The sequence below is a fragment of the Phymastichus coffea genome, unplaced genomic scaffold, assembly GCF_024137745.1.
Source record: "Phymastichus coffea isolate CEN01 unplaced genomic scaffold, Cenicafe_Pcof_1.1 PCOF00004, whole genome shotgun sequence".
In the NCBI taxonomy this organism is placed as follows: domain Eukaryota; kingdom Metazoa; phylum Arthropoda; class Insecta; order Hymenoptera; family Eulophidae; genus Phymastichus; species Phymastichus coffea.
In genome coordinates, this window is record NW_026706815.1 from 8,283,231 (window position 1) to 8,300,622 (window position 17,392).

General features: G+C 34.5%; 1 protein-coding gene across 1 annotated transcript in view; it reads right to left on the reverse strand.

Moving 5' to 3' along the window:
* LOC131666647 (uncharacterized) overlaps positions 1-17,392 on the reverse strand; it is a 277,085-nt gene that overhangs the window by 141,336 nt on the left and 118,357 nt on the right. Inside the window, exon 4 of the mRNA XM_058939490.1 lies at positions 12,724-12,866. Coding sequence (XP_058795473.1) covers positions 12,724-12,866 — 143 coding nt within the window. The remainder of the gene's footprint in view (positions 1-12,723; positions 12,867-17,392) is intronic.

Genomic DNA, 17,392 nt, shown 5'->3' on the forward strand with positions numbered 1-17,392 from the left:
ACCGAAAAGTATTATTCGAAGAAAGCTATGACTTTTAATATCCACCAAATTCTTCATTTAACAGAAAGCGTCGCTAATTGGGGTCCATTTTGGGCATATAATGGTTACCCGTTTAAAAATGGTAACGGTCGAATTGTCAGTATGATCAAAGGTGTTAAAGGTGTTATTCTTGAAATATACCGAAGAATAGATTTCAATGAAAGTACGGCAACTTTGGATACGTATGTAAAAGAAAAAAATAAAAATTCACCAGTTCTTATTTTTATTGATCATTTAAAAAATAGATTTACTCGTGTAACGACTGTGTTATCGACAATTTGATATTTTGGGAAGCCAACATTCACAGACAAAACATGGATTAAAAAATTTAATCTTGCAGAATATGAACGTCAATCGTACCATAGAATAGTTAAATCTAATTGTTTATGTGATTCATCAAAGAAATCAACTATTCGATCAAAAAACTATTTCGCTTGAACCAAAGATGATGATTTCATAAATATAGTTGAGTTTATTGTTAATGAAAGCACAAATGAAGAATACACATACTACTGTGGGCAAAAAGTAAGGTGAATTTTCAATTTAAACTTCGCGGGCTTAACATTTCGGGCTAGTTCTTTTTTTCTTGAGTTGGTAGGACTGCGAATGACATCTGGGACAAATTTCATGTCAATGTCATCATCAGTAATAAATTTACGCTTGTGTTTACCAAACGACCAAGAGTGCATGTTTCGATTTTTACAATGTCTGATTTAATTGAGCAAAGAAGTGCCATCAAATTTTGTTTGCGGAATGAAATTTCGGCTGCGGAAACGTTGAGGATGTTGCGGAAGGCCTTTGGTGATTCTACCATGTCGCAGAAAAATGTTTATAAGTGGTACAAAGACTTCAAAGAGGGTCGAGAACGTGTTGATGATTTGGAGCGCTCCGGACGACCATCGACGTCAACAGATGACCAACACGTCAATAAAGTGAAGGAATTAGTGCTCGAAAATCGTCGGTTGACTGTTAGAAACCTTACTGATATGATCGGAATATCAGAAGGATCTGTGAAAACAATTTTGAAAGACCATTTGGGCCTACGAAAAGTCAAATCTCGTTTGGTACCGAAAACGCTCAATTTCTTGCAAAAAAGTCGCCGCGTTGATGTGTGTGAAACAATGCTTTCTGACTATCAGGACAAGCTCAAATGCATGATTACGGGAGATGAGACTTGGATTTATGCTTACGACCCTGAAACAACCGACCAATCAAGCGAATATCGTGCTAAAGGCGAGGCCAGACCGAAAAGAGCACGTCAAAGTCGTTCAAAAATCAAGGTCATGATGACAGTTTTCTTCGATTTTCGTGGTGTGGTGCACTATGAATTCCTTCCACCCGGCCAAACTGTTAATAAGGAATATTATTTGAGCGTTATGCGTCGTTTGCGTGAAGCAATTCGTCTAAAAAGACCAGAATTATGGGCCAACAACTCTTGGTTTTTGCATCACGATAATGCACCATCTCACACTGCACTCGTTCTTCGTGACCATTTCGCCAAAAATTCGACGCATATCGTTCCTCAACCACCGTATTCGCCTGATTTGGCTCCGTGTGACTTCTGGCTATTCCCAAAACTCAAGAGACCACTCCGGGGAACGCGTTTCGAGCCGATTGAGGAGATAAGAGCTGAATCGAAGAAGGCGCTGATGGCTATACCGGAAAGGGACTATTTGGCATGTTTCGAGGATTGGAAAAAACGTTGGCATAAGTGTATTTTATCGGGAGGGGATTACTTCGAAGGGGATGACATTGATGTAGAAGAATAAATAAAGATTTTTCATTTTACAAACAAATTCACCTTACTTTTTGCCCACAGTAGTATGTAATTTAATCGAAACTGGTGAGTTTCTTGAGAATACTATAACTGTGATAACATGAAAAAAATTATTCAAATTAATTCTAAAGTAATGAAAATTGATAGCAATCTAATTATGAAAACTGCCGTGTTCATAAAAATAAATGATAATGTGCAGTATATTGCTGCAGTACCAAATATGCTTTATTCCTAATGGTAATAGGTGGTAATATATGTTAATTTAAAATGATAATCGTCTATTAACAGAAGAAAATGTAATTGTAAAAAATTAATACATTATTTTCAAATCCAAATTAAAGTAAAATTTATTATTATACCAAAATCTTGTTGTACAATTAACTATTTAATCCAATGAAAATGCACGAGTTGACTGTAATAAAGGATTCAATATTAGTTTAACTAGTAGCATATATTTTGTACCTGTATTATAAAAAACAAATGTACAATTTAAATTAATATGCATAAATAATAGAGTATATATAACATGCGATTTACTTGTAGATTAGAATTCACATAGATTCCATATGAGTTCCTTGCAAAATCCATATCGTTTCCTTACTAACTCATTACAGATTTTATATAAAATGTAAATAGTTTACATATCATGAATTAGGATATAGATGGAATACAATATGGAAAATCTTAAAGAATCTTTATAGATTCTATATAGAATCCACATATAATCCATATAAAATGTACAAAGAATGTATAATCCATATAAAATGTAACAAGAAGAAAATCCATATAAAATGTGACTTTTATATATCATACATATGGAAAACCATATGGATATTTTCAACAGGGAATAGAAAAGGTTAACAGAATAGTGTCAGTTACAAGAAAATCTATAGAAGAAAAAGAATATTGTACCTGCATATTCCTAGACGTCGCACAAGCCTTTGATAATCTCTGGCTTAAAGGTCTTTTGCATAAATTAAAAAGACTTTTCCTAGAAAATCACTACGAACTACTCATGTCATATCTTCAAAATAGAGAATTTCAAATAAAAATGAACAAAAAATATCAATAAGGCAGAAAATAAAAGCATGAGTACCACAAGGTAGTATACTAGGACGAACTTTGTATTTGTTATTTACCGCTGATTCACCAAAATTTCGAAACATCATGACAGTTACTAATGCAGACAACACAGCCATTTTTACATCTCACTCAGAACCAAAAATAGCAACTGCAATAACACAAAATTATATTAGTAATCATCTAAAGAACTGGCTAAACACAAGGAGAAATAAAGTCAATGAAAATAAATCAACGTATACAGCTTTCACACTCAGGAAAGATACCTGCCTACCTATTAAACGAAACGATAAACTCATTCCACAAAATAGTCATGTAAAGTATTTGGATATTCGTCTAGACATGAGGTTCACATGGAAAGTGCATATATTTAGAAAACGCAAACAGCTGGGACTGAAGTGGAGGAAAATGTACTGACTAATTGGAGAAAATATACCGCAATGATCTACAGATACCATCAATAAAAGAAGAAATTAAATTGTTTTACATTAATAATCATCTACAAAACTGTATAGACGCATGGAGAAGTAAATTCCGCTCTCAGCATCACCCAGGATCAATGACATAGACGTGGCGAAAAGGTGATCCCATTGGGGTGCTTGATTTTCGTGAGTCACATTGCCTCTCACGTCGGAGTGCTTTATTGTCGTAAGTCCTCTTACTTCTCAGGTCAGTTTATAGTAATGTCTTTTTTGTATGGTACTTTTCGAAGCATGGTGCTGCGCATAGAGGAATATCACTAGTGGTACATATGTATACTGTTCGACGTACAGTCTTACACAAAGAACACATATGCCATCTCCGTCTTGTACTTTGCCTCAGAAAATGGCGCCCAACTATAGGGAGGATCATTATAAGAAGATACTTGTATATTTGCAGAAGAATCAAGTTTCAAAAATGAGCGAGCTACCTGTAATCGAAATGAAGGAAATTATGTACCTCCTTCATTTCTCATTTTATATAATGCATGAGCATTGGATGGACAAAGATCAACAAGATGATGAAAGAAAAGCTTTTGATACCATTTCATTGTTTTTCACACTGATTATGTGATAGATAATTGTCTAACAATATTATCGATAACACCCATATTTTGATTGTAATCTTGAACATGTTTTGGATTTATATGTCTTCATTTATTAGATGACTTTTTGTCCAGTTGTACAAAATTCAAGTTCGTGCACAGTTGTATGCATAAGAACGATAAGTTTGTCTTCTCATCTAACTGCCATCCACTGATAACTATGAGAGACTTATACTTTACCTTGGACTAATTTGTTTTCAAGCTTTGGCATTCCCCTTCTATTTGATTTCACCGTACCACACAAACCTGTATCACGATCATATAAAAATTCTGCCAAAGTAGGAGATGTATACCAGTATAAGCCATAAAACCCAATATTAATCCTGTCTCGCAGTCTACAAGCATGAAGAGCTTGATGCCAAAGCGATTTCTCTTCAAAGGAATATATTGCTTGAATAAAAGCTTACCTTTCCACAATAACAAACTTTCATCGATGCACAGAATTTTCCCTGGAGTGAGAACTGTCGAAAATTTATTTTGTACGTGTTCTATTACGCTTTATTTTTATTAAAGGATGATTTATGATATCTTCATTATTATGAAAATGTAAACATCGCGGGATTTAAATAAATCTATCATGAGACATTATTTGACCAAAAATTGGAGTGGGCAATAAAAGATCTGAAAACCAATAACTTTGCACATCGCATTTAAGACATGGCCCATTAGAATCGAAACGCCATGAAAATTTTCTAGTTCTGTTTTTGTGACAGGAAACCAATTTTTCATGTGAGAAGATTTAGTGATAGGATTTTAAGTTTCATAACGATTTGTCTCCTCTAGAATATTTTGAGGCAAAGAAGAATCACAAAAATAATTGAATTAATTAATTAATTCGTTTATTTCCTAAAAAAAGAGATATCTGGGTTTATTTCGGAACTACCTTCAAAATCTTTGATGAATGGGTAAAAATGCGCATCATCAAACAGTTGAGGTTCGTTATAATAAAAATCTTCCGATTTAATTTTACTGATGTCTTCATTTTCTAATATTTCATTTTCTGGTTCGGACTCGCCATTACTCCAAGCTCCATTTTCAGTTATTTTATAGAAAATAAAAGTATGAGACACTGGTCGATCAATATTGAAGGAAAATGAAAATAGTAAAAATTATATACATACTATAAAAATTTTAGAAAATAATAAATATTGAATGGAAAGGTGCAATCTGTTACATTACATTATAAAATTATGAAAGTGAATAAGTAAAAAATTAATGCCTCTATAGGAAAAAACCGAGTGCTGGTCCTCTTGTAGATACTAATAAAAAATTAATTTTTTCACATTCAAATATTTTATAAGTTTTTGCAGTATAGAATTATATTTGCTTCGTACTTACTGCACCAACAAAGTTATATTTTCAAATCAAAATATCGAAAGAAGTTTTTCATTCTTGACATCGATTCCATTCTCTGGCTGAGAATGAATGCCGTAGTATATTTTATGTAACCTTCGGATATGAGGTGCAGACTACTGCGATTTTACTGGAAACTAAAATTTCACCTTGAAATAGACATTTTTGGTTATAAGTGCTTTGAGGATATTTTTTTACGGTTTTTCTCATTTTAGCGGGTCAATGAAGTTTCAAAGTTATCTCCAATACTCGCTTATGCAAGAAATAAAATGTGACGTTGAGTGTAGCTTTTCAAGGTCACGAATGCGTCAGTGATTTTTTTCAGTATTTTTTTCTTATTCAGTTCATCAAATTGCATAAGAAAACACTCTAAAATCTTAGATTCTACTAAAAATAAAATTTAACTTTGAGAATCAGTATTTCAAGGTTAAGAATGTTTTGAGAAATTAAAAAAACTACTTATTATGGATTCAGAACATTAAATTTAATCTAAAAACTTCAAATATTCAATGTCTCTAAAGTGGTCCATATAGCGACCACTCTCGCAGCAAAAAGGTTAAGCAATTACTATTGAGGCATATCACAGAATTCTCGTTTATAGTTAAGGTAGATGATTAAGTTCATCTCGTCTTGTAATTGCTAATTATGGTTTATTAACGTTCTCGTCACCATGTATAAATGCCAACTGTTATACATTCAATCGTATAAACATTATAAACATAATATTATTATAAACATTACATTCTATCTTTACCTGAATTTCATTGGACCAAACTGATACTTTTCAAATTACAACGGAAAGTGATGACAACAAAAAAGGACTACGATAAAAAAGAAAACTAAAAATCTAAACCCACAAGCAGCCGTTCGACACTCTGATCAACTATTTTTAAAAGAACTGTCAATCAAATAACCACAATATCTCGATAACAACCTCAACTGCAAGAATGGCATTATACGAGGGTGGTCCGATAAGTACTTAGCCTCACCGCCCAATGGCGCCATTCTCGCAAAAGAAATATTCTATCACGTAGTACAACCTTCTCGATGGTTATTGTCAAGATTTTTGCCGGATCGGAGTTGTAGTTTATTTTTGAGAGCGTTTGAAAGCAAGTGTGTCCGTTGATTTTTGAAAAATGGAAAAGGAGCAGTATCGGTCGGTGATTCGATTCTTGTTTTTGGAAGGGAAATCGCGCAGCGAAATCAAAAAGAGCTTGGATGCTGTGTACGGTGACTCTTCTCCTTCGATGGCGACCGTCAAATATTCGTTTAACGAGTTTCAACGTGGTCGCACGTCGATTTTTGAAGAGCCACGTCCAGGTGCTCCGAAAACGGTTACCACGGAGGATAACATGACAAAAATTCACGATCTCGTATTGGCAGATCGACGATTGAAGGTACGCGAGATAGCTAAGATCGTAGGCATCTCAAAAGACCGCGTGGGTCATGTCTTGCATGAAATTTTGGGCATGAGAAAGCTGTCGGCGCGATAGGTGCCGCGTTTGCTCACTCCGGACAACAAGCGCAACCGTGAGACAACTTCAGAGCAATGTCTGACGCTGTTTAAGCGCAATCCGAAGGAGTTTCTGCGTCATTTCGTGACAGTCGACGAAACATGGATCCACCGGTATACACCAGAGACCAAGGAACAGTCGAAACAGTGGACTTTACTCGGCGAAAGTACTCCGAAGAAGGCGAAGACTGCCCCATCGGCCGGAAAGGTGATGGCCACCGTTTTCTGGGATTCACAAGGTGTGATCTACATCGACTACCTGGAGAGGGGCAAAACGGTCACAGGGCTGTACTATGCCGAATTATTGGGCCGATTCGACGTCAAATTGCAGAAAAAACGGCCCCATTTGGTGAAGAAAAAAGTGCTCTTCCACCATGACAACGCACCGGCTCACACCTTCGCCGTCGCTATGGCCAAATTGGTCGAATTAGGCTACGAACTGCTGCCCCATCCACCGTATTCTCGAGATTTAGCCCCGTGCGACTTCTTTTTGTTTCCAAACTTGAAAAAGTCACTCGCCGGGCAGAAATCTGAGTCGAATGAGGAGGTAATCGCTGCCACGGAAGCCTACTTTTCAGACCTTGAGGAAACGTATTTTTCAGACGGGTTAAAGAAGTTGGAGCATCGCTGGGCCAAGTGTATCGAACTAAAAGGAGACTATGTTGAAAAATAAAACGCCATTTTTCCAAAATTTTCATTTTTCTTTTGTAGGCTAAGTACTTATCGGACCACCCTCGTACTTAATGAAGGTTCGCGAGGAAAAACAATTCGAACGTGCTTGATCTCGTCTTTGGAGAAATAAACAAAGAGAAATTAGGAAAAACTAAAGTATTGCGTCGCTGCTACAGCTGAGTATTTGATTGTATTATTGTATTTGATTGATGTACCGAAAGAGAAAAAAGCATTAGGTCGAATTTGATTGGCATGCTTCTCGCACGTGTACTTGTGATATTATCTGGAACGCTGGTCATGACTTCATTGACATAAAATTTCTATACTCTATTACTAGATCCTTTCTGAAATCCTTCATTACTCGTTGCTTACATTCTGTCGACTCTTATAAGCTCTATCTACCGCTTTATCAAAACACTTCTCTACATATATCTGACGATCCTTCACCCAATAAAAGTTGCTCTTCATTTTATGTAAATGAAAGTGAAAGGCCGATAACATCTGCTATAATCGATACTTATGATACTGTTGCTCCACTTTGAAAAGTTGTGCTGTCATCCAAGTTTAAATCTTGGGTGACACTACACCTTAATTATATGCTCTCATTAAGTTTCGCAGTAGGATATATAAATACGTTGTATCAACCCATGATATTATTGATTTTGTTAAATATAAATACTTACGCTCCGAAGTAAGCAAAAAACTATCCACACTAAAAAACGAGTATATTAAATAAAAAATCAATACTGTAAATAATACTATTACAAAATGAAGGCAGCTTCATTTCGCGTGTGTCAGTAAGACAACTTTAAGTTTTCTCTTTTTATTTACCGATATTGATATATTAAATAAGCACTGAAATCATCATTCACCTCTGACTTTCTCTAATTTCAAATCTATTTTACTAGGTCTTTTTTAATTAACCTTCATTAATTACTTTTCTTGAATTTTATCTCAGCATTATTTATAAGTTCTTAAAGTAGTCAAAATCCTTGCTATGGATAACATTTACTTACCCGACGAATATATTACAAACTGTTATTGATGATGATGGTGAAATCTCTAAATGGCTTCTTGTGTCTTTTGACATCCCTCACGGTGATTTTCTTGGACTGTTACTGTTTGCTATCTATATCAATGATTCACCTAATACATTACGTTTTGCAAAATATTTATGCTGATGATAAAATATATTTACTATGAATATAAAGATCTTCTTAGAATATTCTTAGAACTAATAACTTAACTCAATTTGAGGTCATCGCAATTATTCACACTTGTCAGTGAATTTCTTGCAATGGCTTAGACCTAAATCATTAAAAACTAAAGGTGATTATCGTGGCCGGCGAACTATATATAACTAGAATAGATTATTTAATGTACACACAAATTATCGTGGAATAAGCATCTCTTATTATACAAATATTCCAAATGTTTATTTCACTATTTCGAGTACTCTTGATTGAAAGATTCACACCCATACAATTATTAGAAAAGTATTACATCACTACAGTATTTGAAATTTTACAAAAAATCTTCATGATATGAATCGAGAAAGCAGCTAATTGAATTATCGGTCTTCCTAAATTTTGAGTATTGCTTTATAAACGAGGCTCTCAGTCAAACCAGAATGTCTGAATTGTAGGTTACCTAGAATGCTTGTATTAGATTTATGGTATATTTTGTTCCGCTCATCCCTTCTCAGAATATTACTTCATATATTACTTATCATAGACTTTGCCTAAACTGTTCCTTTTAATAAGCAGTTGCATTTCCTAGATATAATATGCTTTAGGATTCGTTCTTGTGATGTTCGTATCACTTATAAATAAAATAATTCGAACTCTCGTAATCTAGCTAATGAGTAAGAATTTGTTTCCAATGATTTTACTCTAATTGTCAAGAAAATAGGTAAATAAATCAAATGTAGTAAATAAGTAAATCAAAAATACATAAGTAAGTGCAATATTTCGAGGAAAGTCAGACAATGCCCTAGTTTCTTATGGTGCGAATTGTCCCATAAGCAGAGCTAAAGTCTTTCTTTGATAGGATATAATTCGGCCCAAGTTTCTTATAGCGCGAGATGTTCTATAAGTCGAGCTCAAATTATAAGGAAAGGATAGTCTTGCTTAGTTAATCACAATGAGAGAAAGAACTTAGGTATTAATCCAAGTTTATTCAGACTCATGCGCTCACCTTGCAAGGCTAGAAGTGAATGCTAGCCTGTGCAAAGGTCGGCCTATTTATACACAGATTTTCCCGCTTATTTTTGCAGGAGAGATTTAATCGATTATTCGAGAGACATTCGCGAATTTTGAGAAATGAGTTTTCTTAATTTACAAGTAAATAACCATTAATATTAAGTTTTTAACACATGTAAACTTTACAGAATTTGTTATTTGTTGATTTTATACAATATATAATTATCGCCAATAGTGTCGTCAAAAGTTATAACTAATAAAGTTAATTAACGTAATATTACAATATTTACAATAGAAAATTATTGAATTTTCATATAACTTTATAGTTGATTAATTTTGGAAGTATTCTCCAAAATTAATTATTTAAATTAATTAATAACATTTGAATTATGACTAATTTTTCATATTTGTAACGGTTTTTTCTAATCTTAATATGCAATTATTAGATTAATTATCTAAGATTTCTAAATTATAAAGTTATTATTATCAAATATTAACTTAATATTTTCGTTCTATATATAGCTTATTGTTTAAATAAATTATTAATTGTTTATTTATTAATAACAGTTATTATACAGCTGTTATTAATGAAACCAATTCTTACTCATGTTCTATGTTTATTCACTTTGCGTATAACTTATTTACATTTTTCTAATATTTTATATGTTAACGTAATAAATAAATTAATTTTGCACATTGATATTCATTATTATTTCATAATTGAATGAGATTTTTGTTATAATATTATTAATCTACATGCTAAAATCTATATAATCGATACTTTGTTATATTAAAATTATCTATAATTAACATATTTTTCTTAATATCCTATATCATTATATCTATGTCTATTACTTTGTGACGTCACGCTGTTTATTTTGATTCGACTCTTATTTGTATACAGTCGCGTAAACAGTGAGGTAGCGCCGCTTAATGTATTGTTTTGAATAAACAGATAGATACGTTAGACTAGTTGCAGTCATTCAGTGATTTAATAAATAGCTCATAAATAGGACCGTTACATTCTGTGACGAATGCACAACGTCATCACCAATTATTTAAAGGGAGATAAGAGAGGAACTTTCGCTCTCAGCACTAGAAGGAGGGAAAAAAGGAACAAAAGGTCAACAAATGATCACACTCTACCATTTAAATCCAAACTTATAATCTAATTTACTAAAGAATACACACAAACAAAACTTAAATCTTAATTAACAAACATAGCGTTATTATTTACAATAAGATACCACAGACTAAATCTGTCGCGATGAACGAGCGAATTGTCCGGCGAGCAAGCGTCTTGACAATTCGAGGGCCGCTGTTCTAATCGCAAATAATAGCCGGTGAAAAAACGTCTTGCTAGTTGATGTACTGAACTTAAACTAGCGCGACCTTGAAGCTGCCGTGAAGAGAAAAAAAAGAATTCGTGAGAGTAAGAATAGTTGAACATTTGGCCTTAACTGCTGTTTCAACTGAAAGACGAAGGCCATGGGAAGATATGCTACTAAAGGTATTCTTTCTCTTACTAATTTCGGTGATTCACCGGAATGTTGACGAATCAGCCGATCCACCAGGCTCCTCTCTTCTCCTTCTTCGGGGAATAACGCTCGATGCACTCAGCCGAAGAAATTACTAATCAGGAAGGCGTGATGCAGCACGGATTCTCCAGCTAAACCATTTGGTGGATCTGACTTAGCAAAGGAGTAAAAAGAAATGCCTGCTAGTCGCAACCTACTCGCGGTCACTTGCTCGTACTTCCTTTCCTACCCTTTATTTTTCGGCGGTATGCAACGTAGCGCTTATCGATCGTGCACCGTTCATCTGGCCTGACCTCTCTGTAGTGCGTCTTGTATTTTCGCTCTCTCACTGTCACTCTCTCTTTATCTCTCCCACTGCTGGAGTTTTTTGGGCCTCTTCAGTTGCTCCTCGGCAATCATCGGCGCTGAAGAAAAGAGGCCAATAGTTAGGTGCATTCTTATATGTGCCTAACGTTGGCCAGTATGTCCTACTGAGAGCAGAGGAAAAATCAAGAGAGACTGACAAGAAGTAAGTTTACTACCTGCTTTCATCACATTTGTATATCACTATCCTTCTATTTAGATACTTATTAACTTACAGAGTAAGTACTTTATATATGAGTTTTAAACATTATTTCATTATTCCCCCTCCCCCCCTCTCTTTTTTTAACCTCTCGTACAGAAAAATCTAATAACCACAATCAATAACTTGCCAGTCAACTGTGTACATCTGGTGTTGCCACATTACCCTAAACATACATGACATGTGCCAACGCGTTATTAAAAAATTACCTCAACATTTTTAATCAAAATATTTCAATCAATTAATTTTAGTATTAGTCTGAATATATGTCATAAAACAAATAATAAATTATAAATATTATAACACGTACATAGTTTGTTTATTATGATGTTTATTATTTTGTCATATGTGTTTTAATCAATTACGCAATAACATAATAATATAATAGTAATTATTCGATATTGTACACTAGTTAAAATGATAGATAATATATAATTTGATTTAAGAATCAACTGTAACTGACAATTTAATAGCTGATTCTATTATGTAAAATTTATAATTCATTTTCATGTATTGTGAAAATTAAAAACCAGTAAATAATGTAACAACGTAAGCGCTTTCGTACATTTCTTACACGCTAAGTTCTTTAATAATTTTATTTTCAGTAAAGTCCTTATTATTGTGTATTATGTTATAATTTGAATAATAACATAATTTTAAACTATTAGGATACAAAATAATGAACCCTACGGTAATATTGAAAATTATAGTACAAATAAAAACATCTTGATGCTCATAGCGCAGGTTATTATGTGTAATAAAAGTTTGAAAGAAGAAAATCATTTTATAAAAGGGGAAGCCGTGGAGGAGCAGGAAAAATTAATCTGCATCCTTACGACTACACGCACATATACATACACGCGCGCGCTAACAACAATATTAATAAATATTATTTTACATTTACCTTTCTGATAGTGTCATTCTTGGGGGTGGATGATGAGAGGTAGCGGAAGAACTGTCACTGTCATCACTAGCTGAAGATTCTATGTTTGCTTGAACTACGGACTTATCTGAATGTGTATTTTCAACTTTGATTCGTTTGTGCATCTGCAAAATCAGTATGAGAAAATGAGTTACAAGTATTTCCCTTTTTACCCACAGAATACGCCTGTCATAAATTACAAAGAATACACCGGATTATGTCAAATATTATTATTTATCAATTGATAAAATACGACTATAAATATCCAGAATTACTTTTCAAGTAATCCTATTTAATTACTATATAATTATATAGTTTCATTAATCTTAGAATGCTAATCCTATGTAATCGTGTCGCTAAATACCGCGCCAAATTCAAGCAACTTCTAGCAAATATATATTAAAACAGTGTGAATCAAACAAACAATACTCATAGTCAAATATCTATAACAAAATCAGTTAATATAGCTGCTATGAAACAATCAAGATGGATAAGATCGGTCATAATTAATTCGAAAAACGGAAAGAATGAATCATTAAGTTGAAAAACAGCAGAAAGCAAAAGACCGTAAAACAGTCTAGAAAAACGTAGAATTATTGAGAAAAGATAAATTCGATGATTAGAAGAAAAGAAAAGAAAGAACAACATAAGAGATGTAAACGTATCAACTATAACACAGTAACATTTAAGTTATCGAAATCTCCGTCGATATTCGTAATGGTGTTTTAAATATTGATTCTTCAAAAAATATTCTTAATCTCGTTGCTAAAAGAGCATATATTCTCAAAGTACTACAAAATAATAAAATTGAAATCCAAGTAAACAACAATAATTAAATTAGAAAAGAAAATACTTATTTTTACACATTTGAAAAGAAATAAAGTAAACTGTATGACATTTAAAAAAATGCATCAGAGAATCATAACTTTGCCAATTTGTCCGTTGGTTCTTACAGTCGTTCGTTGCCGCGTACAGATTTGCGTATACACTCTTATGTCTCGGGTTATGGCGGACAAGCTGATTGGTGGAGCCATGAGCGGCCGATGATTGAGGAGAAAGCAAGATGCGAACACAAAGAGCCCAAAAGTGAGAGAAACGGAAAGTGGATCGATGAGATGAAATTTAAAAAGGTGGTAGAAGTGGGTTGCCAAATAGGGTGCATTGTCGACTTTCTAATGGGTTTCAGATTGTTTTGGAGCGCGTCCTCGTTATTTTTGTTCTTAAAAATACCCTCCTGGTATGCAGGGCGTGGTGTTAGATTTTGTTGTTGTTAGTTGCTGGGTTGCGTCTAGCCAGTGACAAATTCAACCCGAGTGAGGGATTCGGGCAAGGATCCGTGTTGCCATCGCACGTAGCCGTTTCAAATAGCAAGCAACGGCGAGATAAGTGTCAGCTACAGAATCGGCTACGCGGATGATTTCAAGCAGAGCAACAGTGTCCATAACATCGATGAATAGTAGCAGTGACGGCCAGTAACAGTGAAGAATGGTCGTCGCATCGCAGAAGATCGGTACAGTGTTTTATTTCCCCCTTTTTCTTTTCCCTTGCATTTTCGGACATTACAGATACGTGTGTGTGCCCAGACAGTTTTACCGGTCCCTGCGTTGGCGGGCGTAACGGTCGATCACAGGTTTCATCGGGAAGATTACCGAGCAGATTTTTGTTAATCTAGTAGATGTTCTTAAGCGTCTTTATCCTTAATTATGCAAAATTTCGTTTTCGGTTTGTACACGTGCACACTGATGCATTTTATTGTTTTTTTATAATTAAAGTTAGTTTTATTTAATCACTGTATTTCAAAGTTTGATGTAAGTCACCGTATTTCAACTATTACCAATTCCTATTCCATTGTTAGTTTCGTGCTCGATTGATTAATCTAGACATCCAGTATATTATTCAGACATCGGAGCGTTTGCACCTTCCGAATATATTCCTTTTTCAATTATTTGTGCAGACGGCCGCTGATAGAACCTTCTTGGTAGTCGGTCATATTTTTCCGTTATAAATGAATTTTAAAAAACTGAAACGTTTAAACATAATATATTTACGATTTCAAATATGAAATATAGAATAACGAAACGACTGTTATCGATAATTTTCATTGAATTAATAATAACAAGGAAATCCACGAAATTATAAAATTCATGAATAAATGATTAGTTTAGAACCACCGCGTTACCAAAGAGGCAATACATCCCTAATGCATGCATACACAATCGCGTTTTTCCCTGAAAAAAATTGGATAAATGGCGTAGCAAAGAAATAGGTTGTAGGCAGGTTAAACTTTTCATTCTGGTTGTTGCTTCCTGGAAAATACACTGGATGTTATCTCGTACCGTCCTCTCGGTGCTTGCATAGTGGGTAGTCACTATGTAAGGGAGCTTTGATGTTGCCTTGACTGGGTTGAGTTGATTAGTTGATCCGAAGAGTTCAGCTGCTAGTCTGATCAACTATTACAATAGATTTAAATGAAAAGCGGTGATACACTCACTGTTATACAGAGGGCTGAGGTATAAAAGCGCTCTCTGATATTCCTGTTAGTCCGAAAGGAAGGAGGTAGAAATGATCCGTAAAGTGTTGCCCCAAACACAAGTTACTTGCAACAGACGGGAAGTGTGTCAGTACACAATTCGATACTAACTGAGACTTGTTCAACAAACAAAAAACAAGTATCATTAACCAACAGCAGGATTTGACTTTTTATCGAACTACATTGTAAGAATAGGACAAATGGCAAAAACACTTATAGTTATTGTTCGTTAAAATAGTGACGTCACATATTCCTTGCTTTTGACAAACTGGTTTGTCAAGAAAACGGCCAGACTACAAATTCATGTCGAAAAATAAAAAAGTAATATAGTCTCCGCAATTAGAGCAAGCGTCCTAAACAGTATGTATTGCCAAGAATACGGTTATACTAAAAATTACTGTTATAAAACTCCTATTGTCTAAAATGTGCAAAAAATCATTTAACATTCAACTGACTAATTCAACGAGAATGAAAGAAATCAAATCTTCCAAACGGTTACAAAGATCATGTGGCTAGTTATAAAAAACGTAGTGCAAGAAACCTTTTTTAACAAGAATTATTTTCATCAAGAAGAGCGAACCAACAAGTACAGGTAATATCGCCAGACCAAATATTACATATGCACAGGTAGAAAATGGCAATATTTAGAAAACTGAAAAAGACTTATACTAATACAAACTCATCTGTTAATAATAAATAATAACAATAACAGTTAGTTGAAAAACATGATAACCCACAGCTGATGAACAAAAACTTAATCATATTTTTTATGAAACACTATTCTCCGAGACATACTCTCAACAAAGAAAAGTACGTAAAGTAGTAATTCTTTAAAAGTCTAGGGAATCAATTCTTTTCGGGAGATGACTAAAATGCAAATCATCCAAGGTGAGGATCAAAGTGAGCAACAATCGCACACCAATATCTATGGGCAAATCCAGACCCATTTATTGACCCTCGAATACGAGGTCTCTCCGGAAATTATCGGGACTACCTTTATATCTTCGCGTCATAGTGTTCGAGCGACCTCTACCGGACAGAAACGGCAACAGTAAAGCCTCACGAATCTATTGGTTACTTACTGACACCTGCCGGACGTATAGTTCATGCGCAGCGTGTCTATGTTTACAGTGCCTTTTTCGCGTTTGTCGGAATTTGATATTGTCAAAAATGACTGAAAAACTAGATCAACGAATTTGCATCAAATTTTGCTTTCAACTCGGAAAAACGAGTTCGGAAACTATTGAAATGATGTAAAAGGCCTTCGGAAGCGAGTGTATGAGCAAAACACGAATAAAATTTTCGTTCCGGCCGACCTTCGACGACAAAAACCGCAGATAATGTTGAGCGGGTGCGACTTGAAATCGAACAAGATCGTCGTATGACTGTGCGAGAATTAGAAGAAGACCTCGGGATACTAAAAACTATCATTTCAGAAATTTTAACCGAAAATTTAGGAATGAAACGCTTGTGTGCGAAATTCATCCCAAAATTGCGCACAGCAGAGCAGAAGAACATGCGCTTAGAAATCGCTCTGGACAATCTGGAAATGGTCAATAATGATGATAATGTGCTTATAAAAGTTATTACAGGTGATGAATAATGGGTTTATGGTTATGATCCTGAAACAAAACAACAATCTTCACAGTGGAAGCATTCTGAATCGCCAAGACCAAAAAAAGCACGTCAAAGTCGGAGCAATGTTAAGTCAATGTTGATTATTTTTTTCGATTGTGAAGGTATTGTACATCACGAATATGCACCAACAGGTCAGACAATCAATAAAGAATACTACGTTCAAATTTTTAAATGTTTGCGTGATGCAGTAAGAAGAAAACGGCCGCACTTTTGGGAAAGTAGTGACTGGCTTCTCCATCACGATAATGCGCCACCACATTCATCCAATCTTGTGCAGCAGTTTTTGAGCAAACACAATATCGCATTGCTTCGACAACCTCCATACAGTCCCGACATAGCCTCTTGTGACTTTTGGCTGTTTCCAAAACTAAAAGAACCACTCAAAGGACACTGATTCGACGACAAAACAACGGTTGAAAACAATGCGACGAGTGTACTTAAGGCTATCCCTAAAAGTGAGTTCCAGAACTGTTTTGAAAAGTG